At 43.9% G+C, this 27,904-nt stretch overlaps 2 protein-coding genes and 1 long non-coding RNA gene across 10 annotated transcripts in view; 1 reads left to right on the top strand and 2 right to left on the bottom strand.

Moving 5' to 3' along the window:
- dusp3a (dual specificity phosphatase 3a) overlaps positions 1 to 27,904 on the bottom strand; it is a 98,918-nt gene that overhangs the window by 15,893 nt on the left and 55,121 nt on the right. For all 8 annotated transcript variants that reach the window (XR_016117416.1, XR_016117417.1, XR_016117414.1 and 5 more), the window contains one exon: positions 10,793 to 10,878. The gene's annotated coding sequence lies outside the window, so the exon portion shown is untranslated. The remainder of the gene's footprint in view (positions 1 to 10,792; positions 10,879 to 27,904) is intronic.
- meox1 (mesenchyme homeobox 1) lies at positions 15,389 to 21,344 on the bottom strand. The gene is made up of 3 exons (XM_089015168.1): positions 20,443 to 21,344; positions 17,873 to 18,045; positions 15,389 to 15,884 (listed from the first exon to the last, which is right to left on the bottom strand). Exons 1-3 carry the CDS (start codon positions 20,915 to 20,917, stop codon positions 15,762 to 15,764), a joined length of 771 nt encoding a protein of 256 aa, XP_088871294.1. The 5' UTR covers positions 20,918 to 21,344; the 3' UTR covers positions 15,389 to 15,761.
- On the top strand, positions 15,891 to 26,393 carry LOC148887354 (uncharacterized). Its single transcript, XR_016117422.1, has 3 exons — positions 15,891 to 16,586; positions 18,234 to 18,332; positions 24,829 to 26,393. It is a non-coding gene; the product is annotated as an uncharacterized LOC148887354 (long non-coding RNA).

Here is a 27,904-nt window from a genome sequence, read left to right as displayed (position 1 = left end):
TCTTATGCTAAACTTTTCTATGATGATGACAAAAGAAAATAGCACAAGGGGGAAAAAAAATCCTAAAAACTCCCTCCCAGCCCTGCCCCCCCATGCCCCTTCCCACTGCCACACTCACCGAACTCTGAGTAGATGCTGTACTATCATCCTGAACTCGTTATTTTTCCTGCGAGACCTCACTTCAACCTTTTTTTGTTTGTTTTTGCATTACTACACTTCCGAAATTACATGTATTGTCTGTTGTGTGTCTTTTTTAGCCACATTTTAAGTGCCTTGCACGCTAACTTTGACGTTGAAAAATTCAAAAACTTGGCTGTCTGACATTCCAAAGTGGATCACACACCTGTTTACACTGCAGGCCAACTGGCAAAAAGGAAGTCGGCGTGGAAATATTTTTCAAATCGATGCTTATCGTTTCAGCACATAAAATGAGATATCTGGCTACGATGAGCCCCAACGTTTAAAATGAAACACGTACTTTGACATGCTTTCGATTCAACTCCCGCGCAGCTACGGAATCAAAGCGAAATCATGGAAAAGATCACATAGCAGAAAAACAAATGAGGAATGACATTTTTATGATCACTTATTATGACTCCCCTTTCATAATCAAGGTTACCATTGCCCAAACACAGCCAATGGGTTCTTTACACATAATCTCCCACTTTGATGAAATACAACTCGCTCTTTTCCGGTTTCAGGAAATCATTTTTTCCCCAAAATTTACATTTTTTAAGTTGATGATAAATATTCATATTCAAAACGTTTAGACTACATGAAAGTAGAAAGGCCCCCGGGGAGTGGGTCTGCTTTGGGGCCCCCCTTCCAAATGACTAAAGAATCAACTGACAGGAATTCACAAGGCGATTGTAAGGCCCGTAATGCGGCCAAATAAACCTAACGTGAGCTTTGAACGAATGTTTAGCTTTTGCTCCAATTGCGCTGTCACAAGTCATAAACGTCCCGCCGCGAGGAGTTTCTAATTGCATGTAATAAGCTCAAAGTATACACAAGAGTTATGAAATCCATGTGGACGAGTACGGGGAGGCGTGCGTCCCGCCGTCAAATGAGACTAACAGGAGTCCGTTTTTCTAATTTGGTTTGGCTTTCAAATGACTCAATTACAATCCATTCAAAATGAAAATGGCGCCAAAGATTAAATTTAATGTGCTGTATATACCGTGGGGAAAAATATATGGCATATAATAAAGCATTTAACTCATTCACAAAATATGACGTCGAGCGCCATTCCCGAATTTGTTCGGATTTTGTTTTTTTTTCTTGCTTGGGTGCCGATAAAGCACTGGCCAGACCTCTAGCAATGTTTTCGCGTTCCACAAGGGGCCATAATTTCCTTTTTTCCACGTTAGTGCTTTGTTCTAGCTTCAGCTATTGTTAAAGTGCTATATAAACTAATATGTATGTATTGCATTGGATTTTGGATGTCCGCCCTCATTTCAAGCTCATATAACTCCAGACCCATTTAACTTATGAATTAATAATAATAATAATAATAATAATAATAATAATACATTTCATTTATAAGCGACTTTCAAAACTCTCAAGGTCACTTTACAGTCACAGGATATGTTTTTCTGAGGGTGAGCAGCGGCAGCCACACGCGCCAGCGTTCACTCAACCCCAAAGAAAGCTAGCTAACTAATAGATAGCTAACTAGGTGTGCACTCAACCCGGAAGTAACTAAGATAGAAAGGTAGCTAGCTAATTGATAGCTAGCTAGATAGCTATACATCTATACTTAAGATGGCAGCAAAGAGTTACAACGAATGAGTGAAGGCATGTGATTATGGCCACCCCACACATGCCCCATCCCCTTTAAGAATCAAACAACCTGTGACGCCGAGTTCAGACAAATTTCACAGTGCCAGCGCAAACATCTCGTGACTCTTTATGTCACTGTATATGTAACGTATCCATGAGTGGCTAGATTGTCAGGGGAGTGGGTGTTAGGGGGGGGGGGGCGCCGGGCCCGTCTGTCCCCATGTCTCGGCATCTGTCTTTGGGTCGGGCGGCGCGGGGAGGTGTGCGCTGAAGGATGGGGAGTAGAGCACATGTGCCGACATGAAGGGGTGACATGGTGAGAGGCTGTGGGAGCACCGCGCCACTGTCGCTGGACATGATTGACGCTAATGTTTATCTAATGGGGTGAGTGTGTGCGCATGTACAAACCACGGGATAAAAGCTACCTCACCAAATGGAGCTTACATTTTAGATTTGAACACAGTAACTGCATCGGAATGCAGGTCTAGGTATAGGTCTACTAGGGCAGTGGTTCTTAATGTTGTTGGAGGCACCGAACCCCACTAGTTTCATATGCTCATTCACCGAACCCAACTTCCAATGGCTGTGCCTACTAACTGCAGTCTAGACTGAGGGGTGGACCTCTGTGGCGGAGGATCCACTGAACCCCTGATACCGACTTACCGAAGGGTTCGATCGAACCCAGGTTAAGAACCACTGGTCTAGGGTCTCAACCAGTGGTTCTTAACCTTTTTAGAGGAACCAAATGCCCACTCAACGAACCCTTCATGAGTGAAAAATAACTATTTCTCACACTTCTGATTGGACAAGCAATGTCATGTGATCATGGGTAGCCAACGATGGTCAAACAAGGGTGTCAGAACTAATTTACATGTTGAGTCACTTGTGTCTGACCCTCTATGGCAGAAGATTTGTCGAACTGCTGAGACCGACTCATTGAACCTCAAGGGTTCGATTGAACCCAGGTTAAGAACCACTGGTCTAAACCGAGGAATAGGTTCAGGAGTGGTTTTACATCAACAGTTAAGACAGATTTAAGTTTATGTGTAGATATCATCTCGGGTTATGTCATTGTTTGGTCTAGGTCAAAATAAGGGTGGGTTTCATGTTGACTTTGACTGGTCTAGATCAAGTACTGGGAAAAGCAGTCATGTCTGGTAACGTCTGTTTGGATCTAGGTTTGGGTTATGTCTCGGTCAAGTTTTTTCACAAAGTTCAGGTATTTGTCTAAATTGAGGTTCGAAATCCTTTTCACGGTTCGGCTGTCTGTACTGTGCGTTTAGGTTTCGTTTTAAGTCTAGGTTTAGGCGGATTCGGTTTATTCGGGTGAGGTCTAAGGTTTAGGTCCAGATCCGCAGTAGCTCAATCATTTTTGAGCTAATAGATCAAGGTTGAGGTCTAAGTCTACGTTTAAGGTCATAAAGATATGGGAAGAGTCGACGAGAGGTTTTGTTGCGCTGCGAGGTGTGAGTCAGAAGCAGCTGCGGCAAACTTCAACATGAGTGTGCGTGAAACCCAAGATCTCGTTTCAGCTCCTGATGCGATGTAAACGACGTGTGCTCCCGGTGTATGCGCATTGTTCCACGGGGGCCCTCGTGGATGTTTTGAGGCCAGATGATCACGTCCTGTCAGTCTGCAGCCTCCCCCACAAACCAAATGGCGCCCCCCCACAACCCCTCAGGGGACGCCGTTGGAAAAGCGCTCTGACGCTCTTCCTCTGCTGCGCGTTTTTGCCTTCGTGAGACACAAATTCCCACTTCCTGTCAAACTTCCAGCCCTGCTTTTTCCTGTCAAAATTCCACAGCCATTAAACTTTCCTGGCAAGCGTTCAGAAAAGAGTTTGCGATGGAGAAAGGGGGTGGGTGTATGGGGAGGGTGAAAGTGGTGGGGGGAAGGCATTGTGAGGGGGCTTGGGTTCCACCAATCCTGCTTGGAGCTCCTTGTCTTCTCTCCTCTGGAGATCTCACATCCTGCTGGCCACCTTCAATAAATATCTGACTTCATTCTTGTTTTCGCTGCTGATCGGGTTTCTTCAAAAAGTTCTTTTCAGAGTGTGTCCAGACAAGACGTCTGCCCCCCCTCCAACCATATGAACCCCCGCTTTCCCCTCAACACCACGGCTGTCCCCTTTTCTCCCCTCTCCTGGCTGGGTCTCATTGAAGAGACCACGGTGGAGATTTAAATCGAGGCCAAAATCCAAAGCGACTGTGAATTTTGTGGGGCTCTGCTAGCATTTATTGCAACACCATCAAGTCTAATGCGAGGCCAAGAGGAGGAGGTGCTACTGTGCTGGATGGAGCAAGTCTTCCACTCTTGACGAACGTTTTGGATCTGTGTCTTGGTCTGGGTCTTGGTCTGGGTCTTGGTCTGGGCCTTGATCTGGGTTTAAGGCTAAGGTAAGGTTGAGATGTTGTCGTTGGATTTAAGTTTAATTTTGCTCCAAGCTCAGGTTTGGATCTTGGTTGAGATCAGACTGACGTGTTTATGTAGGGTGGAAAAAATAGGGGGCACGGCACGGGTCCCAGGTGCTCAGAATCTCACTTTCCTAAAGCAACCACATCACGGAGTTCTTTTGGTGTTGAGCCGCGAGTTCCCACTCGGTCACCTTTCTGCAACTTTGCTCTTTTGAAGCATCTGAAATGCCCAGGGAGGTTTGTGGCCCAAACCAGCTGCTCACACTTGTAAAGGTCTGGTGTGTATGCGTGTGAGCGAGTGTGCTTAGCCCCTGACCTAAACTGGCCCAAATGAGAAAAATCTGTCCGGGCTGGATGCTGGAAAGGGAGCGTGGGAGGCCTCCAGATTTCCAGCGCTCGTCAAGGCATAGCAGGAGTGACAGCAGGAGGACCGGCCGGGTCCAGACACCTGCGGTGGAAGCTTTCTTTGATTGGAGGGGGGCGAAAGAGGGTTTGGACCTGAGCAGGTCCACGCCGGGCTGTGAACAGGCACATTGTAATAACTCTGAGAATGGGAGTGAGGGGTGGCGGGCAGGTGGGCGTAAGCTGATAGCCCGGCGGGAATTAGTTGACTTGCTGAGACTTCCCGTTCAGACAAAAGGCAGCGAGCAATGCGATCGGCGTTCCCCTTCTTGAGGTTTGTGTGAACAGAGCGGTCGAGGATGATCGAGGGGGGTACGTGGGGGTGGGTGTCGCAGAGCACGAGCTTATGAGCGCTGGTGATGATGACAAAGTCCAGAAAGTGAGGAAGGTGGTGGAGGAGGGAGTGTTCGTGGTCACTGGGGTCCCAGGTGAATTTCCCCGAGGTGCCGACAGCTCGGTCTGCCTTCTGGGGGGACGGCATCGCAGAGTAAGATATGGATTCATGGTACTCCACCAGCTGGTGCCCGCCTGTGGGCTTTCTTCCCGCCTCCTTTTGATGCAGGGTGAAGTCAGCGTTTTAATCAGGCATCCAGACAGCGGTGAACGAGGCCATGAAATGTGGACTCAAGTCGCACATTTTCTCAGAACCTTTTGGGTCACAAAAGGGGCCAGCTTCCTGTTTGGTCTGATCCAAGTGGAAGCTCCTCGTCTCATTGCAACATAGTTCTTGGAAGCAAGGTACCACAAGATGATGCCGAAGCATTACTTTGCCTCAAAAAAACAGGGTGGGGGGTGCCCATTGTTTTTTATTTATTTATCCATTTACGTATTTATACATTCATCTATTTATCTATCTATCCATCCATCTAGCTAGCTAGTTGCTGTCTACCCCTCTAGCTAGCAAGTTGCTCTCTACCCATATAGCTTGTTAGTTGCTATCTATCCATCTAGCCAGCGAGTTGCTATCCATCCATCTAGCTAGCTAGTTGCTATCTATCCGTCTAGCTAGCTAGTTCCTATCTATGCATCTAGCTAGCTAGTTGCTATCTATCCATCGAAACATCTACCTATGTATCTGTCTGTATTTATTTATTTTTGGGCAAACAAACCGAAAAACCTTTTTAGCAAACAAACCAAACATTTAAATTCACGACAACAAAGTCGAGAGGAAACTGTAAAAAAAAAAAAAAAGTGAGATCCAAGAGAGGATGCACCGGTTGACTACTTTCCGATAAAAACTGTAAACGTTTGGTGGCGTTCTCCACGGCTGACATGACTCGACGTTAAACGGGCCTCCAGGAGCTGTCGACAGCATACTTCCTCCGCGGCTATGTTGTTTTTACTTCCCTCCGGACTGAGCGCGGCGCTGTCTGCGGCGCGGCGGGTCAACATGGGGATCCGTGTCTACAGATGGTCGGCGCTAATGGCTCGCATCACTATCACCGGGGGTTGGAGGGGGTGCGAGGAGAAGAGGGCGGGAGTTCTAGCTAGCTAGAACCACACAGGTTCAATCAAGCCTGCATGCCTTCAACGCATTGATCACACTCGGGGAGTGCGTGAGGACTTTAATTCCCAATGCAATCATTGGGTGTGGATGCTAGCAGCGTCACACAATGGCCTAAGACCACTATTGTTACATTTGGAGTCATTGTAACCCGCCCAACACCCAAAACCTATGGTGGAATTAGCTTCCCCGCTCCCGGACCAGTTTTCCTTCTCACTACCTTCACTCACCTTCCCACCCCCGTCATCTCCCCCACTTCCCATCCCACCGCCGGCCGCTATTTTCCCCACTTTGCTTTCAGACAATTAAAAGCACGTCAGCCAAACGTCTGTCCAGGAACAGACACAAAGGGTAGACGTCGCACGGCTATCGTCCTGCCCTTTGTCCAACAAAAAGACGGCGGTCCACGGGCCTAGGTGAAATCTGATAAACAATGTCGCGGCGGGAACAAACTGAATCCGAGCCAAGCAGGGAGTAGGAGGCGGTCTCACACGGCAACTTGCTAACACGCAAACTATCCACAGAAAGCACACATGCGTCTGGAACGCCGTCTCGCTAGCTTGCCGGGGAGACGGAGGTGTCACAGGAAGTCGGAGCGCGATTCCAATGCAGCTGGCGGGCGGCTGCTCTCAGAGGGGCTTAATCCTGAGGGGTTTAACCGGGATTTAGCCTTCATAGAAACAAACACTTCGGGCTTTATAGAGGTGTTGAAAATAGGACTATGAGTTTCTTTTTTTTTTATGGTTAGATTCGTTCACTCATACCCTGCCATTCACAAATTTACTCGGGGATTGAAAATATGACGTAGAGCACCATTCCAGAATTTGTTTTTTTCATGCCTGGGTGCTGATAAAGCGCTGGCCATGGCCTCTGGCAATGTTTTTTTCCCTTCCGCAAGGGGTGGCATTTCCCTTTTTGTCATCTGTGCCATCTGTGGTTATCCTGCGCACCAATCGTAATATTTTTAGCAATATAATTATGACAATATCCATTACAGATTTAAAATTTGCTCATTTTTTTTCTCCCTATGAAGAAAATACCAAAATTAAATTACGCCATTTTTGTATATTTTTAGCTCATTCACTACCATTCATGTATTTATTTGGGAATTGAAAATATAAAAATAATATAGAGCGCCATTTCCGAATTTGTTCGGGTTTTGTGGGTTTTTTTTGTTTGGGTGTCGATAAAGCACTGGCTATGCCTCTCGCAATGTTTTTCCCTTCCACAAGGGGGCATCATTTCACGTTATGTCCATATTAGCAATTTGTTACAGCTTCAGCTGTTGTTGAAGCGCTATCTAAACCAATATGTATGTATTGCATTCTATTTTGGACAGCCACCCTCATTTCTGGCTCGTATAACTCCAGATCCATGTAACTTAGGAATTAACTTTTTTTTAGATAAAAGGTAGGTTTTTCGCTGCATATAATGTTTATGTCGCCCTTAAACTCAATATTCTATAGGTCTTGGAACTCGAATGACAATGAAAAAAAAAACCCTTGCACTGCAGTGCACACATTTTTGCACAACATCCGGCAGTGAATGAGTTAATATTTCGGTCAAGTATAGAATCAACTTTAAAATTGTTCTTTGTACATTTAAAGCTATCCATGACCCCCCATACCTATCTGACCTTCTTCAAATGTCTATTCCCTCTCGTTCCCTCAGATCCTCTTCCTCCCTCCACTTCTGTGTGCCCCCACCCTGCCCGTCTCAGCACGATGGGGGACAGGGCTTTCAGCTGCTCTGTCTGTGACTGTAAAGTGTCCTAGAGAGCTTTGAAAGGCACTTGAAATGAAATGTATTATTGTTATTATTATTATTATTTTTTTTTTGGTGAACCGGATAAACTGATTTCTAAGTGAATTTGACAAACGAGATTCCAGGGTTGTTTGTGTACACCAGCGCACATAAAAGCGACGTCATGTGTTTTTACTCTTTGCGGGTGTGAAGGATGCTGACCTCATTCCCGCCCGTCTCGTCGTCCTCCTCCGGCTCGAGGCCGATAATGACAGCTCGCCTATTGTTCCAGCGAGTGAGTGCGTGGGCTAGCGGGGCTACCATGTGTTAGAAATCATCCGCCCACGTGCTGCAGCCGACGGGGGCCCGAGACCGTGAAACCGTATACCGAGTAAGGGCGAGCAAAAAGTGAGAGAGTCTGTGGGCCGCAGGACGGGGTTGTGATGAAAGACAGCGTGACTGCAGGGAAAAATAACAAACGCCAGGCACCGGCACGCATTGCGACGTCACCCAAAAGAGAGGCTTCGCAAAGGCCTCGCGGGACTTGGAGGTGGAGGGACGTAAAGATGGAGGTAGGTAGGTCGGACGGAGTCGCTCTGGTCCGCCCAAGGTAGATTTGGATGGAAGCCAGGCCGAACGCTGGTGCGCCATTATTTAAAAAAATAAAAGTACAAGAGCGTCTGCGCGCTTTCAAGTGGGAGACTGCATGTCCGTTTATTGAAGTCAGCTGCAAGGCTGGTGAGGTATTAGGCACAAATACTGCCAATTAACCAGAGGTGGTAAAATGGACTCAAAAAACTTTGTTGTTAACCAGACGCATACAGATATAGTGATACCTCGGTTTACGAACCCCATGGCTTACGAACGTTAAATTTATGACAATTTTACCGTGGCATACAAACTTTTTTTCGGAATACACACAGAGACCCACAATGAGTGATGTGTCGTTCGCGACACATAAACTCATTCACTGCCAGACGTGCAAAAAATGTGTCCACTCCAGTGCCAGGGTTTTTGTCATTGTCACTCAAATTCCAGGACCCCCAGAATATTGACTTTTAGGACGACATAAAAAGTCAATGCAGCGTAAGAAACCTTAAATTTATCAGAAAAAAGGAGTTAATTCCTAAATGATATGGGTTTGGAATTATCTGAGCTTGAAATGAGGGCGATTGTCCAAAATACATTGACATACATACATATTGGCTTATGTAGCGGTTTAACAACAGCTGAAGCTGGAACAAAGCGCTAACATGGGAAATGCTCCCCTCTTGTGGAAGGGAAAAAACATAGCCAGAGGTCTGTCCAACGCTTTATCGGCACCCTAGCATGAAAAAAAAAAAAAAAAAAAAAAAAAAAAAAAAAAAACATTCGGGAATGGCACTCTGTCATATTTTCAATTCCCAAATAAACTCTTGAACGAGTTTTAAAAAACTGCACGTTTACATTTTAATATATATATATATTTTTGGTTGAAAATGTACTTACTGCCGATGCTTTGGGACACAGTAAACACACTTTAGTCATGGGAACGTTAAGGCAAGGCTTTTATAACGTACTCAAACATATTTTCATGGCTGCAGTGGAGGCATGTGGACCGGCGCCAATTTCTTCCATTGGGATGACTGACTACGTTTCAAAGTTATTTGGCAGCGCGGAAAAGTTAGCTCGATTTTTCCAGGTACCTGTCCATTAGTTGTTTATTTTTGGGACTATTTACTTTTGAAAGCAGATGTCTGTGCTTTCGAATTTCTGACTTTGACAAAAAAAGAGCTTGTCAGAGATATCGAAGGAGGGAGAGAGAGCGTTAGCAGTGATGGCATGTATCTATTTGTTATTTAGCTGCCTGGCTAGCTATCTAATAGCTATATAGCTGTCTGGCTAGCTATCTAATAGCTATATAGCTATCTATTTAGCTATCTAATAACTATATAGCAATGGAGGCTAACATTGAAAGCTAAGACTCAAGCTAACAAGGGAGGCTAACTAAACTGTAAATGGACGCTAAATTCGGAATCGAAATAACATTGAAAGCTAAGAGTCGAGCTAACAAAAGAGGCTAACATTGAAAGCTAAGATTCAAGCTAACAATGGAAGCTAACTAAACTAACAGTCAAGTCGAGGTCACAGATTGCGAGTTGCGGCGCCATTGCGCTTACTTAATTTACAGCTTGGCGGCAATGACATGCGGACTTGGAATAATCAACTCATACCAACTTAGTGTCACGGGAAACTTTCATCGTTTGGAAGACTGAAAGACTGAAAACACGTGAGGAAAAGAGCATGGTGAATATTTGAAAGGATATTGGCAACGATGAGTTTATTTATTGACTGCGCTCGTACGTTTTGGTGATTGATACTTTCCACGCTTCATTTCTTTGGCCAGATGTAAGTCAAAAGTCTAATTTGTTGTATTTTTTCCTTCTGAATTGTAGATTAACCCTTTCTAGGACAGCAGTTACGACAGTGGATAGCTTATCGTGTGATCAAGTTATACGTGGAATACTTCAATCGTCAACTCAATGAAAAATTGATGGGATTATTTGCAGACAAAAAAAGGCGGTCAAAGCAGAATATATTTTGACAGCGCCAGCCAGACTTCCACATGGTCTCCAAAAGCAAACGACTCTGATGACATCATCGCTTTTGTTTTCAAAGATTTTCAAGTCATGAGTGATGACGGAAATGATTCAGCGCACTCGTTTACCTTTGGTTCATCCGTCATGGCGATTCAAGGCCGATTTTCATCATAGTTGTGGAAATAAAATACAAAAACATACAGACTTCCAATCTTGTCGTGACAAAATACCCCCAGAGGGAGCGAACGTTGTTATACAAAATTTCTCAAAACACTTCAAGAGACTGAATAGGTTTGTTTTAAATTGCTCAACACAAAATGTTGTTTATAATCCATATTGATTTGTATAAAACAAAAAAAAATACTCACCCTGTCCTCTGATAACAAGATAAGATGTCCACTGTAGTCGAGCTTGTCCCTGAAAGGGTTAGAAATGACCATCTTTGGACATGTTCCTGAAAGAGAATAGACAGAATAGAAGTTTAATACTTTCATCTGGTGGTATGCTTCGTTGGAAGAAGAACACAAGGCCCACAATGGAAGTACAGTGCTACCTCGGTTTACGAACCCCTTGGTTTACGAACTTTCCGGTTTACAAATGTTAAATTTGTGAACATTTTACCTTGGCATACGAACTATTTTTCAGGATACACACAGAGCGCCACAATGAGTGATGTGTCATTCGCGAATGAGCCCGTTCTAACCACAAAATGGCAGCCGACTGTTTTTGTCTTCTATTCCCCGCCCCCAGTCTTCGGTTAAAGCCACGTGATTGGTCAAGAACGCAGCAGTGAGGGGAGGTGGTTTAAACATTAAAGAGACAGGCAGATGACAGTGAGAGAGTTTCAACTTTGATATTTCAAAGGCAGAGTGTAGACTGCAAGGTTAAAATTACCATCAATCAGGCTCCACAAATAACCCGCACAAGCCATCTGCACAATGGATGCACATAAAATAAAGTATATTTTGTGTAGTTTTAAGGCTTAGAAAATTATATTTTATGGGGATCTAGGAACGGATTATTGTTATTTTAATGGTTTCCTATGGGAAATATTTTTTTGGGATACAAAGTTTTCGCCTTACACACTGTCTGGGAAGTTCATATGCTAATGTATCACTGTATGTCATTCTTAGGGCTGAAAGATAAGCCACTTCAATAGTCTAATCACTGAAAAAAAAACAGTTTGTCAATTAAAAATGTGGACAGTAAAGTGACTCTTTACACTTGGGCCACGTCGACCGTTATCTAAACAGGCCGGCGGTCCTGGTGGAGGTGATGGCATGGAGTTGCAAAGGACTCATCCATCAAACGCCGGCTCCTGGAGTGCACTCGGGACTACTGGGGATTGCAGTCATAAAAGTGTCATGGCTGCCTGAGAGACCAACGCGGCCTCTTGACTGGAGGCTGACTGAGTTAAAGAAAACATTCCTGCGTCTTCCCGCGGTGCGTGAGATGTGTTGGGAGATGTCCGTCATAAAAAAAAGGACCCACGGTTGGAATTGCATAGGAAGTCGGCCATGTTGCTTTGAAGCAGCCATTTTGGGGGAGTTACAGGGTACAAATCAGAGCATCGGAAAATGACGTGAAAAAAATGTCAAGAATGAAACGAAATTTGATTGTGTGTCAGCCATTTTGGATAGGAGAGACTTTTGATTTTATATAATAATTATCCATTTAATTTCTAAGCGCCTTTCAAAACTCTCAAGGTCACTTTACAGTCACAGGATCAGTTTTTCTATGGGTGAGCAGCGGCAGCCACACGCGCCAGGGTTCACTCAACTCGAAAGTAACTCAAACAGATAGAAAGCTCGCTCACAAGCTAGTAGATACCTAACAGCTAGATATCCAGCTAGATAGCAAATACAGAGCCAGCTAGCAATCTTGATAGCTAATAGCTCGACAGATAGCCAGCCAACCAGATAGCCAGCTAGCTAGCTCGATAGCTAGCCAGCAAATAGAGATACAGATAGCTAGCTCACTAGCTAATTGCTAGCCAGCTAGATCGCAAATAGAGAGCTACATAGCTAGTAGATAGATAGATAGCCAAGTAGATAGCAAATAGAGAAATTATAATATAATAGAATGATAATAAATTGCGAGGGGAACAATTAGCAAAAATGGGCGAAATATTGATGGGCCCGGAACGTGTCATTCTTGATGAACAGATAAACCCCCCCCCCACACACACACACACACACACAAAAAATGGGGCATGCTGCTTAGTCGGACACTAAGCAGCAACGAATTTCCGAACAAGGCCTTCAGTGTTTTTGCGCAGTGATGGAGTAGCCGACTGCGTGATGCTTCGCAGAGTAGAACCGTCGGTGGAACTTCCGGGAGGCATCGGGTCAGGATCAGCGAATGTTGGCGCAAGGGCTTGGGGGGGTGAGGGGGGGACATCCAAAAAAGCAGCATTTGGCAGGAAGTCTCTGATAATTTAAGGTTTCGGCTCCTCGGCTTTGACCGATTGCGCCGCGGAAAGTGGAGTATTTATCCCTCCTGAGGGACTCGCCAATCACTAGAGGAGAGCGAGTGGGGTCGGGGGGGCTGAAGGTAAGGGGTAGGCAGGGGCGGGGTGGGGGCCTTCTCCGTCATATGTGCGGAGGTCCAGTCACCAGGCCCGATGCCCGACCTTTGACAGATTGTCATAAAAGCGAGTCGCTCAGCATTAATCATTCATTGCTGGAAATATTTTCAAATGGAAAATGTGCAGCGGCGGCGGCGCCAGTTCTATACCCGACCGCAACATGCATTTGCTGCCACAAACAAAACACTTTCAGCGGTCTGCTCACAAGCAATTAAGGTGATGGGTAAGGACGAGTTCCCGATTGAGTCAAAATGGACGAAGGCTTAACAAAAACGTCAACAATGTTCCTAGCGGTCCCCGTTTAACTATAAAAACGTGGGAAAAAAAAAGAAGTGAACCCCCCTGATTAAATCTACTTATACTTTCTGATTAACTCCATTATTCACCATTTCAAATCAATATTTAAACATGATTACCACTAATGACTTCACCATGGGTCACTTTGACCGACAACTTACACAGATCACCAACGCGATCACGCGAGGGTTCATGTTCTTCCAAATGAGGTCATTAGAAAGGAGCACAAACTGAAGGAAGAAGATAATATTTGGTTTTTGCTCACAGCGAAATGGGAAGGGGAAACCGGCATTAGTCACCAACCACCAAACGCCAACTAATCCATTAATTTACCCGGGCTGCGCCTTTAAGAGGAGCCTTCGTAGCGCAAGAACAACATTCCATCCTCATTAGTTTACACTGCTGATATTAATACTATGATTACAATTGGACATGGTTTATTTGGACTACTATTAGCCCTAATACAATAATAGAGCCTGAAAGAGGTTCAGATGTGGTTGGGGGGGTGAGGTGGAGGGTTGGGGGGTGCACATGATCCACTTGGAGTCACTCCACCCCCAGCAGCTGCAGCAAAAGGGGCTTGCACGGGTCAGGCGTACAGTAACACTTGACCTGCACTGTTTGAGTGTGTGTGTGTGTGTGTAGACCCCCCCCCCCTCCCTCCCCTAACCCCGTTCCAACACGGTCCCTAAAGACAGAGCCAAAGGGCAGTAACCTCCAAAGGCTTTGTTTGGTGGTTCGCGGCGCGAGCATAGTCCCGTCATTGTAAGAATGCGTTGCACGGACGCTTGTTTTCTTTGGGAAGCAGGAAATTGGATGACTGGCTACCTGCTACAACAACATCCTGTACTTGAGAAGCCGTCCTTACGCCCATACCCACCTATTATTTCCCTTTTCCATCATACGTAGAAAGATCTCCCTCTATCTCCACCCCAACTCCCTTGTTGGGTTTGTCTAGTTTCACTCAGGTTGAGATCAAATTGGCCTCATCCAGATGCTTCCGTACAAAAGAGTGTATGGCGGCCAAATGCTTTCAACTTTAGCAGTCCGACGACGCCTTTGGAGGTTAATGTTCAATTGTGAGCTGCCTGGAATGACACTGATGCTATTACGTGCGCACACATGCTTTTTATGTGATGGCATTATTTCAAAAGAAATCTGTCATATATAGCGTTTAGGACAGGAAGTACCAACACCCACAAATGCCCACTATACTGTCATTCACACATGCATGCACACACACACATTTTTATTTGATGGCTCAATGAAAAGATGATTTCTAAACATTATTATTAAATATTGATATAATATGTACCTTTAAGGATTTGAAGTACCAACACCCACAAATGCCCACTACACAATGTAATTCAAACACACACACACACAAAACACATTTTTAATTGATAGCCCCATGTAAATATTATATCTAAACATCAATGTAATGGGTACCTTTCGGGATAAAAGTACCAACACCCTCCAGAAGGGGCCACAAACGCCCACTACACAATGTACTTGACACACAACACACACACACACACACACACATGGATAGAGTGTAATGCACGTTGCAGCGTGAAAACATTGGCCAGGATTAGGCCACATTACACACAGGCACTTGATGAGGAGTCCTTCTGAGAAGATTGCGTGACATCACCGATACTAATGACACCCTCACGAGAAGGGATTTACTTCAACGTTACATGTTGGATGGGCGGCTGAGGTACCTATTAGGTGGGATAAGATATGTGACCCCCACCCAGGAAGACTTCCCACCTGGGATAACATGACCACTGCATGCCCATCAGGTAGAAATTGACTATTTAAACTAGATAAACAATGTCAGGCAATTATATAAATAAGGAGTTTGATTGTTATTAGTTTTTGTATTATTATTTTTTTTTCAGTATGTGTGCAGTTGACTAGGTCGAATTTATTGAAGGCAAACTTCAATAAATTCACAAACTAATATCGTCCATTTCGATTGACTTGAACTGTTTTTAACCAGTTTTATAGTGAAGGATTTATCCGAGCGGCCCGACAACATCTGTTTTATGCTGTATATAAAAATAAGGAAAATATCTGCACAAAAAAAAAAAAAAATATTTGTTTTATTATTTTTATTAAAGAAAAGTGAGTCTCTGCAGCTGGTTGAAGTCTGGTGACCAAAAAAAAAAATGGTGATGACATCCACTCTTACACATCCAGGAGGCCTATCAAAATATTGAAGATGGAAGGATCACAAACAAAACAGAGATGAGGGTGGATCATCAATCAACTATGTACATTGGAAAAGCACACACACACACACACACACACACACACACACACACACACACACACACACACACACACACACACACACACTGCTGTCGTCTTTTCCCCGGGAATGCAAAATAGTCTTTGGAATTGTTGGCTTCGACATTCCCGTCTTGGCGCTTTCTCCACGTCGCTTCTCAGTCGGAACTGGGCGAGGCGGCTGAGTCCATGTCGTCGTTTTCCGGGTCGTTGGGCGATGACGATTGTCCGCCTTTCACCCGCTTCCATTTCATCCGCCGGTTTTGGAACCAAACTTTCACCTGGAGGGAAGATACAAAATATGTTGAGAGTTATACTCGCAGGAAAATATACAAAAAAATACCTTGAAAGTTGCCCACGCGCTTACACCAAACAAACTAGCTAGCTAACTTGACTTGAGATAGTTGTCTGGCTAGCTATTAGCTAATTAGCTATCTGTTAGCTATCTATCAAGCTCGCTGGCTATCTATTTGCTATCAAATAGCTAGCTGGCTTTTGATCTATTTGAGTTATTCTGGTTGAGTGAACGCTGGCTAGTTAAATTTGCTAAGTAGTGTAATGTAAAGCTAACTAGCTATTAGCTACATGGCTATCTAGCTAGCGAGCTATCTATTAGCTATGTCCTTGAGAGTTTTGAAAGGCGCTCCATCTTTAAATAAAATTCAACGCTGGATTTCCGCAGATCCGTATCATCTCGTCAAGTGACACAGGCGAGCAGTTCTCTCCGCTTCCTGAGTTGTGGACAGGAAATACTTGGACATCGAGAAGAGCAGCGAAGGGCAGGAAGTCGGGCACAACGGACCTCGACAAAGATGAAATGAGTGCACGGGGACACTCAAGTGCTAACGGGAATTAGCCTTTTCGTGTTTTTTTTTTCTTCAAGACTAAATAGAATCTAGGATTCAATTGTCGTCTATCAATTGTCCTCCATGACGACTGATGGAAAGGACATCACAACGAGGATGGAACGCAGCCGACGTCTGGTAATTCCATTTCGGAGAAGCAGACGGCCACTCCGTGCGGTCAGCGTGGCACCGCCGCCTCATTAGTCGGGACACCGGACTTTTTAATATACGCACGTGCTGGGTCGGTTTGATTTGACCCTCCCCCCAATCCCCTCTTTACTAAAAGCTAACGTCATGCGGAGAGAAGAACCGCAAGAGTCCGTGCGCAGGAAAACATCTGCTCATTGTAATTTGGACGGCCGGGGTGACGCCGACGGCTTCGCATGACGGAAGGAGTGGGGGGGGGGGGGGCGTTGAGGTTTTATAGTCCGAGTTTGAGAAAGTCACACTTTGGGAATAGTTGGTCAAACTTCATTTTGGGTTGGGCTTAGATTTCAATCGATTAGCACATATATAATGCATCATTTTCTTTATTTATTATTTAGTATAGGAATGAGAAACAAAGTCACTAAAACAATCAACTCTGTTTAAAAAAAATGTCAGGATAATCATTTTTCTGTATTTTTTTTCCTGTACAGACGCTCCCCAATTTACGAACGAGATATGTTCCGAGCGGTCGTTCGTAAGGTGAATTTGTTCATAAATTGAATTCGTTCATAAGTTGCTTCAGTGCTATAATTTGTATGGAATGTATATTTAAGGTTTGTTTAAGTAACCTGTATTGATTTGTACTGAAAAAAATAAACATTGAATAAAATGTATACTTTATAAAGATATGTACATGTACAACTGGAGAAAATACTACGTTACTACAAAAATGTTCATATCTGCCGTTGTTCATAACTCGAATGTTCCTAAGTAGGGGAGCGTGTGCATGTTTGAATGTATCTTGTATTCATCATTTTGCGCGTCGACCTCACACTGCAGAAGTAACAAGTTCAATTCCAGCTCTGGTCTCTTAGCTTACATGTACTCCCCGGGAGCTGTGTGGGTTTTCTCTGGGTACTCCGGTTTCCTCCCACATTCCACAAACATGCACGGCAGGTTAATGGGATTTGTTTAAATGGTTCTAACGTGGGAGCGGGGATGTTTGTTGATCCTGATGATCCTGTGATTGGCTGGCAACATGTTCAGGGTGTCCCCAGCCTAATATTAATACCTGGAGATAGGCTATAGCGCCCCCCGTGGATCAGAAAATGGGTATAAATGAATGGGTGAATGTTCCACCCTTGCTATTACTTGTAATTTTTTATTACCGTCTCTGTTGCATGTGTGCCTAAAAGAGGCGGGACTTTATGGGGTGGCATTTAACTACAACTTCCCACACGAGAAGGCATACAGTTCCTGGTTTAGCGGTTTGCTACCTGTCTCTCCGTGAGGTCCAGGTTGACGGCGATCTCGTAGCGGCGCAGCCTGGTCAGGTAGTTGTGGTGGGTGAACTCGGCCTCCAGTTCCCTTAGCTGCTCCTTGGTGAAGGCCGTGCGCTCTTTGCGGGCTTTGCAGTTAGCGTCCGTCTTGCACACCGATTCTGGGGTGTCTGGTCGAGGAGAAAGGCATTTGGTCAGGGGTGGTTTGAACGAATAGCTCCGGTGAAGGCTTTAAAAGAAAATGATGATGGCCACAAATTTTACAGGTCAGGTCGCGCTAGTTTTAAGACCACCGTGACTCACACATACACGCACGGCAGGGTCGGCATTTGGCTAATTTGTCCATTTGGCCACACAGGGACCGACTTAGTGGAGGAATGCGGCGGAACATCGTTAAAACGTCCAAACCAAAGAACAAAGATGAGGATGTGTCCTGTTCGGAACGCTTCTTACGCATGTGCGTGAGTACTCCGGGTCAAGAAACGTCCGCATTAACTCATCTCTACCTGACAACGCATCCATCAGGAAATCTCGATGGGGTGGGGGGGGCATTTTTCAACAATATCGGGGAAAAAAAGGTTATAAAAAAGGTCAGATGATCTTAATTTTGGTGTCAGGGTCTATTTTAGTGGCAAAATAATGTCATTCTAAGCAATTTGATGGTGGTTGCGGAAAGGAAAATGTCAATATGTACTTGTCATTGTGACCAAATATTCTCCTGAAATGAGCTGAAATGAAGTGAGCTATTCCAATATATAACCATTAATAATAATAATAATAATAATAATAATAATAATAGTGATAATAGTGATAGTAGTGGTGATAGTGATATTAGGATTGTAGTAATTTGGATTTGCCTAATAGTAATAATAATAGTAACAATAGTAGTAATCATAGTAATAGTAATAGTAATAAATGTCATTTATAAGCGCGTTTCAAAACTCTTAAGGACACTTTACAGTCACTGGATTTTTTTGTGTGGGTGAGCAGCGGCAGCCATTCACGCCAGATAAGTAGTAATAGTAATACCTGTAGTAGTAATAGTAGTAATATTAATATTATTAGTAAGAGTAATAATATATAATGTAATACTATTAGTAATAATAATAATAATAAATTTCATATATAAGCGCCTTTCAAAACTATCAAGGACACTTTACAGTCACATATTTTTTCGTGTGGGTGAGCGGCGGCAGCCACATAAAGCGCCTTTCAAAACTCTTCAGGACACCTACATAACTTTTTTTGTGAAATAAATTGAAACAGAATTACGTCATAAGCACTCACATTTTTTAGCATCTAAATGCATTAAAAAAGGTAAGTTTGATTATAAAGAAAAAAAAACATCTACAAATCTAAATTTGCCAATGAAATATATAATAATAATAATAATGTAGATACTTTCCCATACACACTCTCTCTAAATGTAATAGATCCTTTCTGTGCCCCCCAAAAGAACCTATTTCATTTCTTTGTCTTTTTTTCCCCACAATACCGCATTTTAAACTGTTAACCAGAAGCGCTTTGAGTAAAAGTCTTAAATGACCGTCGGGCTGAATATTACAAACGACAACAAAGCATGATGTCATCGTTATTTGACTTTCCGACTGCTCTAATTCGACAATGTTTAGCTTTGCCAGAATGTGAACTTCTGCAAATCCAGATGTGCATCAACACACGTGTGGATGCAGATGTGGCACTTAAAAAAAAAGTCACACTTAAATTCAGGTGTCAGTGCTAATCGCGTTCAGGTCGACTGGAATGCACGCAAGAACACCTGGCGGGACCTTGTGACACCCCCAACCCCCTCCCCAATAAATATCCCGCACAGCCAGATGCTATAAAAAGCAAGCGGGCAGCGGGGAAGGGGGGGGCAAAGTGCCTGCGTGGAGGCCGCAAATCGTTTTTGGACTAAACGACATGAGTCTAATTAACGTTTAGGTGACAGCATGCATATTATCAACGTCATTTTTTTAGTTCTGCAGTGGTAATTGACAAAAATCTGGTATGATTTAATATTTTTTTTGGGGGAAAATCTTTTTTGTGACAGTGTGGAAAAAAGTGCTTGAAAAAAAAAAAAACGTATTTTTCCTCTTAAAGCGTGATCATCAATATGTGTTGATTAAGTATAGATAAGATATTGGTTCTTTTATATTGCTTCTATGATATTTTATATTGGTTTTCGTGTTTATTATGTTTGTTAACATCATTATAAGTGCCTTGCACGCTGGGTCAGAGAGGATAGTAATTTCATCTGTGCTGTATGTCATGCATATTAGCATATTTGACAAAAAAGTTGACTTCATATTTGATATTCAACTTTAGCATAAAGTGATTTTTTTTAAATGCCATTCATTTTATGCTATTAATTTTAACACATTGCTATGAGATATAGTCAATATGAACTCATGAGCTAATAATCGGAACGGTGAATCGGATGAAAATTCAAATTCCCCATCAAAAAAGGGAATAACTTATTTGGAAGAGTCCTCCATATGGCCGCCTCAATATAAAGCTTAAAATTTTAAGGCTATTTTGGGCTAAATAGGTTGTAAGAGTGTGCTCACCTGTGCCATCTCTCTTCCTCTTGCCACCACTCTTCTTATCGGAGTCGCCCGACGTTACACTCTGGGGCGAATATTCCCCCTCGGGGCACCCGGGCAGCCGCTCGGCCCCCACACTGTCCAGTTCGGGCCCCGCGCCAACGCTCTCACCCACGACGGCGGAGGCGACCGCTGGCGGGCAAGCGTCAGGGGCCCGACCCCGCGCCTCGCAAGGGTTGAAATGCCAGTCGGGCCTTTGGTAGGCGACTTGGCTGTCCGGGTAGAGTCTGTCGTCGCGGGGGTAGGCGGCGGCGTGCGGGAGAAGACAGGAACCCGAGAAATCCGCGTAGGCTAGAAATTCGGGTTTCTGGTGGAGGGTGAAAGGGGCTTGTTGGTAGGGCGACTGCAGGTTGGCGCCCGGGTGCGGGTTCCGCATGCACCCCCAGATGGAGCTGCTCGGGTGGGCGCTCCTCATGCAGCTGCTCGCCGGCTGGTCCATGGCGGTGCTCGGAAAGCAAAAAAAAAAGCAGATGATGATCCTCTTGACGGCGTGAGGACGCGACGCCTCGGTGACCCCGTCGTCGCTGGCGCTCGCTGGGACCGTGCGTGATGCTTCTACTGCTAAGCTGAGGCGTCCCGGACGCTTCTTTTCACAAGTCTGGCGAGGCCTCCTTGATGCTGAGCCCTCCTACTGGAGGTCGGAAAGCTCGGCGGGTGCGTGGAAGGGGGGAACGCGACACCCCGGAGGCGGAGTCTTTAAGCCCCCCGGCCACCACATGTTGGAGTAGCTGGTCTGCCGCATCCACTATTAATCACGGGGGAAATTTTATATGCACATCTAATAGCCTTTCCAGACGCGGCCATTTTTAAAAGGGACATTGTCTGCCGGCGAGAACGTAGCCACCCACATGGGAGCAGCGCGGACGAACGACTCCTTTCCAGATCCTTCCGTGCTCTGGCGACAACTCCACTTCTGATGCTGCGCTGGGTGTTTCGATGACGCCCAAATCCACCTGGCGGGTTTCCATGTTCCTTTTCCCACATTGTTGACATGCATAAGTTGGAATTTCAGAGCTGGCATTCAACAATACAACTGGGATGTCGGCTCAGGGGGGGGGGCGGAAAGTCTTCTGGTGGATGCTTTTTTTTCCAAACGGCATAATGTATACACAGTGATACCTTGGCTTACAAACTTAATATGTTCCCAGACAGAGTGTGTAAGGTGAAAAGTGTGTATCCCAAAAAATAATTTCCCCTAGGAAACCATTAAAATGAGAATAATCCATTCCAAGGTCCCCATGAAACATAATTTTCTACTTTCTCATTTTCTAAGCCTTAAAACCACACAAAATATCAAAACAGGTATTTGAAAACGGACAATACACTGTCTGAGATAAGAATCTGTTTTAAATTACACAAGATATACCTTATTTTATGGATAATAAATGTGCTATGGTATCATAAGTAAAGAAATAAACTGTACTGTATAATATAGTCATTTTATTTAACTTTGTGATGGTCGATGGCTTGATGGAATGCAGTGGCCGGTTTCATCAGCATTAAACACTTGATGAACGTGGCCTTCTTTCGCCATCTTGAGGAATGATCCCTTGGCGGTGCTTTCTCTGCGATAATTTTACCTTGTTCCTGTTCGGCTGCCATTTTGTGGTTAGAACGGGCTCATTCGCGAACGACACATCACTCATTGAGGCGCTCTGTGTATATCCCGAAAAATAGTTTGTATGCCAAGGTAAAATTGTCATAAATTTAACGTTCGGAAACCAAAAAGTTCGTAAGCCAAGGGGTTCGTAAACCAAGGTGTCACTGTAACTACAAGGTGTGATTTTATCAGCAGAAAGCTGATTTATATACACGAGGGTTAATCTCCTGATACGCGGCAATAAAACACTGACTGTAGTTCTCGCTCGGCCGTCCGATTGAGTCGCTTTGGTCCTTTTCGCACCGCGTGGCCTTGTGGGAAAAAAAGCCAACTTGGGAGAAGTTGTGAACTCCGACCTCGCCGCATTCCCACAAAAAGTGATCCAAACTGGGGAGGCAAATGGGAGGGCGCCCTTTTGCGTTCACCTGGTGAATTGATGGGCCATGAAGCATCGCCGCCTTTTTTACAGGCCCGCACAGCGGGGGAGCCAGCCGACACCGCTCTTGTGGTCACCAGGGCCATCGGCCATCTGTGCGTCGCCATCAATTAGGGCGCGCCTCCCCCGTGTGTGTTGAGTAAATACACACCGGACGCAGTGTGTGCGTGCCGATATTGAGAGCAAATTATATCTACAGTATATCTATATATGTCTATATATGTCTATAGCTAGCTAGCTAGATAGCTAGAAAGCTAACAAGATAGATAGATAGATAGATAGATAGATAGATAGATAGATAGATAGATAGATAGATAGATAGATAGATAGATAGATAGATAGATAGATAGATAGATAGATAGCGGAATACTTTATAAAGAATTGAATAATAAATAATTTATCTGCACATTACAATTATAATTTAAAAATACATAATTTATAAAATAAAAAAAAAATCACTATGTCACATGTATTTATATTTTTATCTGTAAATAAAATATATAAACAAGATAAATATTACTACATCATGATGAATAAAATTAAAGGCTGGCGAGCTGTCTCGCTGCCTGGCTGTCTGTCTGTTGGCTATCTATTAGCTATCTAGCTGGCTAGCTATCTAGCTAGCTAGTGGGCTATCTAGCTTCCTGGCTATCTATCTAGCTAGCTAGCTAGCTATCTATCCTATCTAGCTATCTAGATGGATAGCCATCTATTAGCTCACTATCTAGCTTTCTATCTATTTGAGTTACTTCTGGGTTGAGTGAACACTGGCGCGTGTGGCTGCCGCTGCTCACCCACTGAAAAACGTATCCTGTGACTGTAAAGTGACCTTGAGAGTTTTGAAAGGCGCTTATAAATGAAATGTATTATTATTATTATAAAGACAGTAAAAAATATTTAATCTGCCAAATCAATGAATTACCCAGATTTAAAAAAAAATGGCCGTCACGTCATCATATATATACACGGTATTTTCCAGTGTATAAGGCGCCAGGCCCAAAACCTGTTCCTGTCACTCTCTGCTAGCTTGTGCATGTGTGTCCATATTCCGTCACAGTGTGGGGATTAAGAGCCCCCATCCGTCTCGAACATCTGACAGTTCAAATCCCCCCGCCCCACGTGGCGACCTCGCGTTCACCTGGGAACTGACTCATCTGACTCCGCTACTGTGTTGGGAAGATCCGGTTTGTGTCGTAAATTAACTCATTAATATTCAGCATATTCATGAAAAGCTATGCGAGTTAGCTCTCGGTATGGCACGAAGCAAACGCAATGTTTAGAAGCAGTTGTGCAATTAGCATGATTAGCATTAGCATTGTCTACCATATGAGCACATTCTCGCTAAAAGTAGGGTACGAACAAAAATACAGTGTAAAATACATCGAATTGTTGATATGAGTATTTTGATGAAAAGCACACCGTTATTAGGACACCTGTTTCAAATTGCGGAAAAAAATGATAATCCATAGATTTCCTTTATCAAATGCTCGGGGAAAAAAAATTGGGAGTCTTTTTAGGAGACAGGAAATGGAGCTTTGGTCAGCCACCATCTGCTTGACACATCCGCGTGCGGTCAGAATATCACCGACGGGAGAAAAGAACGCCAAGATGAGGTCACGGTGTTCACGTGATCAAATACCGCAACCATGACTAGCACAGACGTTTCACTTTCTGCGATCGTACAACCCCCCCTAATTCCCCCCTCCGAAACAAATTATGCAAGCAAGGCATCACGAAACGACGCCGTTTAGCCAAAATCGAGACAACAAAATTACAATAATGGTCAACGAATTGCAGACCGACCGAGACTACCGTATCTTCACACAATGTGAAAACACGACTACTTACTGTTGTTTATTAGCCTCGAGGCACCGTGTGGGATTGAATTATGCTGATACATATTCACTCCTTTCTCTGTTGACATTATCCCGCATTAAACGCGCTATGCGTGGTGTTATGGGGGGGGGGGGGGGCGCGACAAAGCACTCACACGTGCAAACGATCATGCCTGATTGCAATCATGTGCAGGCAAAGGTTGCTTCAGAGTGCACGTAGCGCAAAGGTACATTCGCAGTGGGTCGCAGATCCATAGCTAAGCGACTTTAGCGAGAGTTAACGAAAGTTAGCCAGTTAGCGCCTACCTTATGGCGCTAACTGGTATCTTATTGTTAAAGTACTGACTATTTTTGGTTATTTTCGAACTAGCCTTGAAAATGGAAACCTCCCATTAACTCATTCACAGCCATTCCCAAATAAATTCAAAAATATGATGTGGAGCGTCATATTTGTTCTGGTTTGTGTTTTTTCTTGCTAGGACTGCCGATAAAGTGCTGGTCAGCCCTCTGGCAATGTCTTCCCTTCCACAACGGGGCAGCATTTCCCTTTTTTGCAAGTTAGCGCTTTGTTCTAGCTTCAGCTGTTGTTAAAGCGCCATATAAAGCAATATGTATGTATTGCATTGTATTTTGGACAGCCGCCCTCATTTGAAGCTCATATAACTCCAGACCCATATAATTTAGAAATTAACTATTTTTTCTGATGAAAGAAGAGAGTCTAAGGTTTCTTACGCGGCATTGAATGTTTATGAAGTCCTAAAAGTCAATATTCTGTGGGTCCTGAAATTTGAGTGACAATGACAATGACCCAGGCACTGGAATGGACACAGTTTTGAATATGTCTGTCAGTGAATGAGTTAAAGTTAACACATCAATATTGCTAACACGTCTGACCTGAAGTATGGTATATGATTGTTCTTTTTCTTTATAATTTGATTTCATGACCAGGCCGAGATGCTAAAATTAGCTACAACTGCTAACATGACCCATTACTTGGATGCGTAAATGCTAACATCACCTCAAAGTAGGTCGGTAGGTAGTTTTGAGAAGAACTAGAAAAAGCAGACTACACAATCCTCCAGCAGACTAACCACAATCATGTATATGAACGCAGCTCATGTTGTTATGAGTTACAACAATAAAAACATTTCATTGACATCGTGCCATGAGGTCTAAACCACCACCACCAACCTCCGCCTGCTGCGGCACGCCGAGACGTCCCTGGCAGCCGATGAGGTTTTTCTTCCAAACATATAATGACTTAATAACTTGCTCCGTGAAGACCGCTCTCTAGTGGTTTGCATTTGGAACAGCTTTGTGGCTCTTCGGGACAAATGAGTTGACTTTAGCGATTGATAGGAGGCTTTTATTCGACTCTTCTAAAACAATTCTATGAGGGAACTCCTGCTCAAAATAATCTGAGGCTAGAATCTCCCAGGATGCACCTCTTCTTCCCTTCTTATATCTCAGATAATTTCGCACGACTAAAAAACAAAAGCGATTGTTGGGAGGTGTCTCAACGCTGGCATGCGTTGGCACGGTGACATGATCACAGATCACCTTCCTTCCCAATTCCAAGCAGCAGAACAGGGTTCGACTTCCTGCTTGGGGAAACAAGCTTTGAAGAGGCCCGCACTCAGTGCAAGCCTCCCCCCTTAAGGGTCACCCGGCGTACCGCCAGAGTCCCTTCAAACAGAAGCACATTATCTTGGAGGGACTCCCAAAGGGGTCTGGTTGCCACACCGACTGAGTTTTAGTTGGCAGGTTGTTCGCACGCGATGTACAAGAAGCTTAAGTATCGCAAAGTCTCCCGGCAAATTGGCATTTTCGTGTTTATTATGTTTGTTAAAGTCATTATAAGTGCCTTGTACGCTGGGTCCGAGAGGACAGTAATTTCATCTATGCTGTATGTCATGCATATTTATTTGACAATAAAGCTGACTTTGACACTGTTCGTTTTTTTAAATCCCTGTGATTTTGTTTCAAATTGATCGATTAATGGAAAAAAATAACTTTACGATTGCAAAGACAAGAATTACTTGACCTCCCGGGTGGAAAAAAAGCAGAAGCTACAAGTAGCATGCATGATGTCAACGACAACGTAAACGCTATTTTGATAAAGACGCTAAGCGTCCGACATGACTGACTTCAGTTGACGTCAACAATGAGTGACATCCGTCATTTGCACTTGAAACATTTCTCCGCCTGACACTTTTACAGAAGAAGAAGAAGTAGGAGGAGGAGGAGGCAGAGCAAAGAATATTCCAGATGTCAACTGTAAAGTTTGTCCAAGTCCATCCGGTTTGTGGTCACTGGAGCTTTGCGTGTAGCTGATGCTGCTAAACGCATTAGCTGGCTAGAGAGCAAGGAATTCTGGGAAGTTTTTCAAATCCACGGTTTCCACTGTGCCTTTTGGAAACAGCGACGGACGCTTTCGGTATAGTTCAGATGCACCATGTTATGCTAATCATAGCGCAACTAGCATCGCTGCTAATTGTTCTGTTTTAGCATAATAGCATAATTGACAAAGTGATTGTGTAAAAGTTTTCAGATAAAATAAGAATGTAAAATTCGACCTCTAAAAAGAAAAGTTTGTATTAATTGCAAGTACTTTGCTATTTTTTTTTACAAAGAGTAAAATAAAATGACATTAGCTATAGGCTAATGTTATGACACGAGAGTTTTAAAATGGTTTTCTTTTAGATCACTTTTTTAGCGATGAACGGCGGGAAAAAAAAAAAAGTACAAAACTTCCAAAAAATGTCATAAAACATAATTTGAAAGGTTTTCAACTTCCTCCCTCCCGCTGCCTTTGGCTCCATCATCGGCGCAACCACAACTTCCCAACCCCTCGGGAGGAGAACGCGGTCGCTGCATCACTTTCACTTTGACCTGAGCAGAAGCAGACGTAGCTCGCCTTCGGGTTCGTGTGTCGGCGGCGGCGCTGCCGTGAGGCCCGAATGAAGACAAGAGGCGACCGGTAACCGTATGTGATGCAAGATGTAACCTGACGCGTGGTACACGGGTCAGCATGAGGGCACCAAACATTGCGAGATGCTAAATTTTCATCCACATTATTATTATTATTATTATTGTAAAAAATATGCGGGAATGATCAAGAGGTGGCGCAAAACTGATTGGTGAGAACTTTCAAAATGGCACCCTGTGGTTCGGTGCAATTTTAATGGAGAACAGCTACAGTGCAAAACAGTTGCTATGCTAACTGACAGGAAACAAATAACAATTGTCACTGTCCGCCAAGAGCATTCTGGGAAAAGGGGACATGATTTTGACAGCGCAGTATTCATTTCTAATTGAAATGTTATTGTGTATTTGCAACTCATTTTCGCAAAATAGAATAATTTTAATGTCAATACAACTATTTGATGGTCACAAAATCCTCAAATAGATGATGATGTTTGGGGCCCACAATAGGAGAAAAAAAAGAACGACTCAGTTAACAGGCCAACACTACCACCTAGAGTATTTTGCTGGCGTTACACCCAAGTGTCCCCAACCTCATTTAAAGTACAGTACTGTATATTTTTTTCCCCC

This window comes from Hippocampus bargibanti, linkage group LG15 (genome assembly GCF_051943395.1).
Source record: "Hippocampus bargibanti isolate YZ-2025 linkage group LG15, ASM5194339v1, whole genome shotgun sequence".
Taxonomy (NCBI): Eukaryota; Metazoa; Chordata; class Actinopteri; order Syngnathiformes; family Syngnathidae; genus Hippocampus; species Hippocampus bargibanti.
This window is presented reverse-complemented; position numbering and strand designations above follow the sequence as displayed.

Bases quoted from the DNA above. Each gene is read 5' to 3' on its own strand.
- meox1 (XM_089015168.1), bottom strand. From the start codon at position 20,917: ATGGACCAGCCGGCGAGCAGCTGCATGAGGAGCGCCCACCCGAGCAGC. The intron at 18,046-20,442 runs GTGAGCACACTC...CTCCTCGACCAG, and splicing joins GAGGAAGAGAGATGGCACAG to ACACCCCAGAATCGGTGTGC. The intron at 15,885-17,872 runs GTAGCAAACCGC...TCTTCCCTCCAG, and splicing joins TGGACCTCACGGAGAGACAG to GTGAAAGTTTGGTTCCAAAA.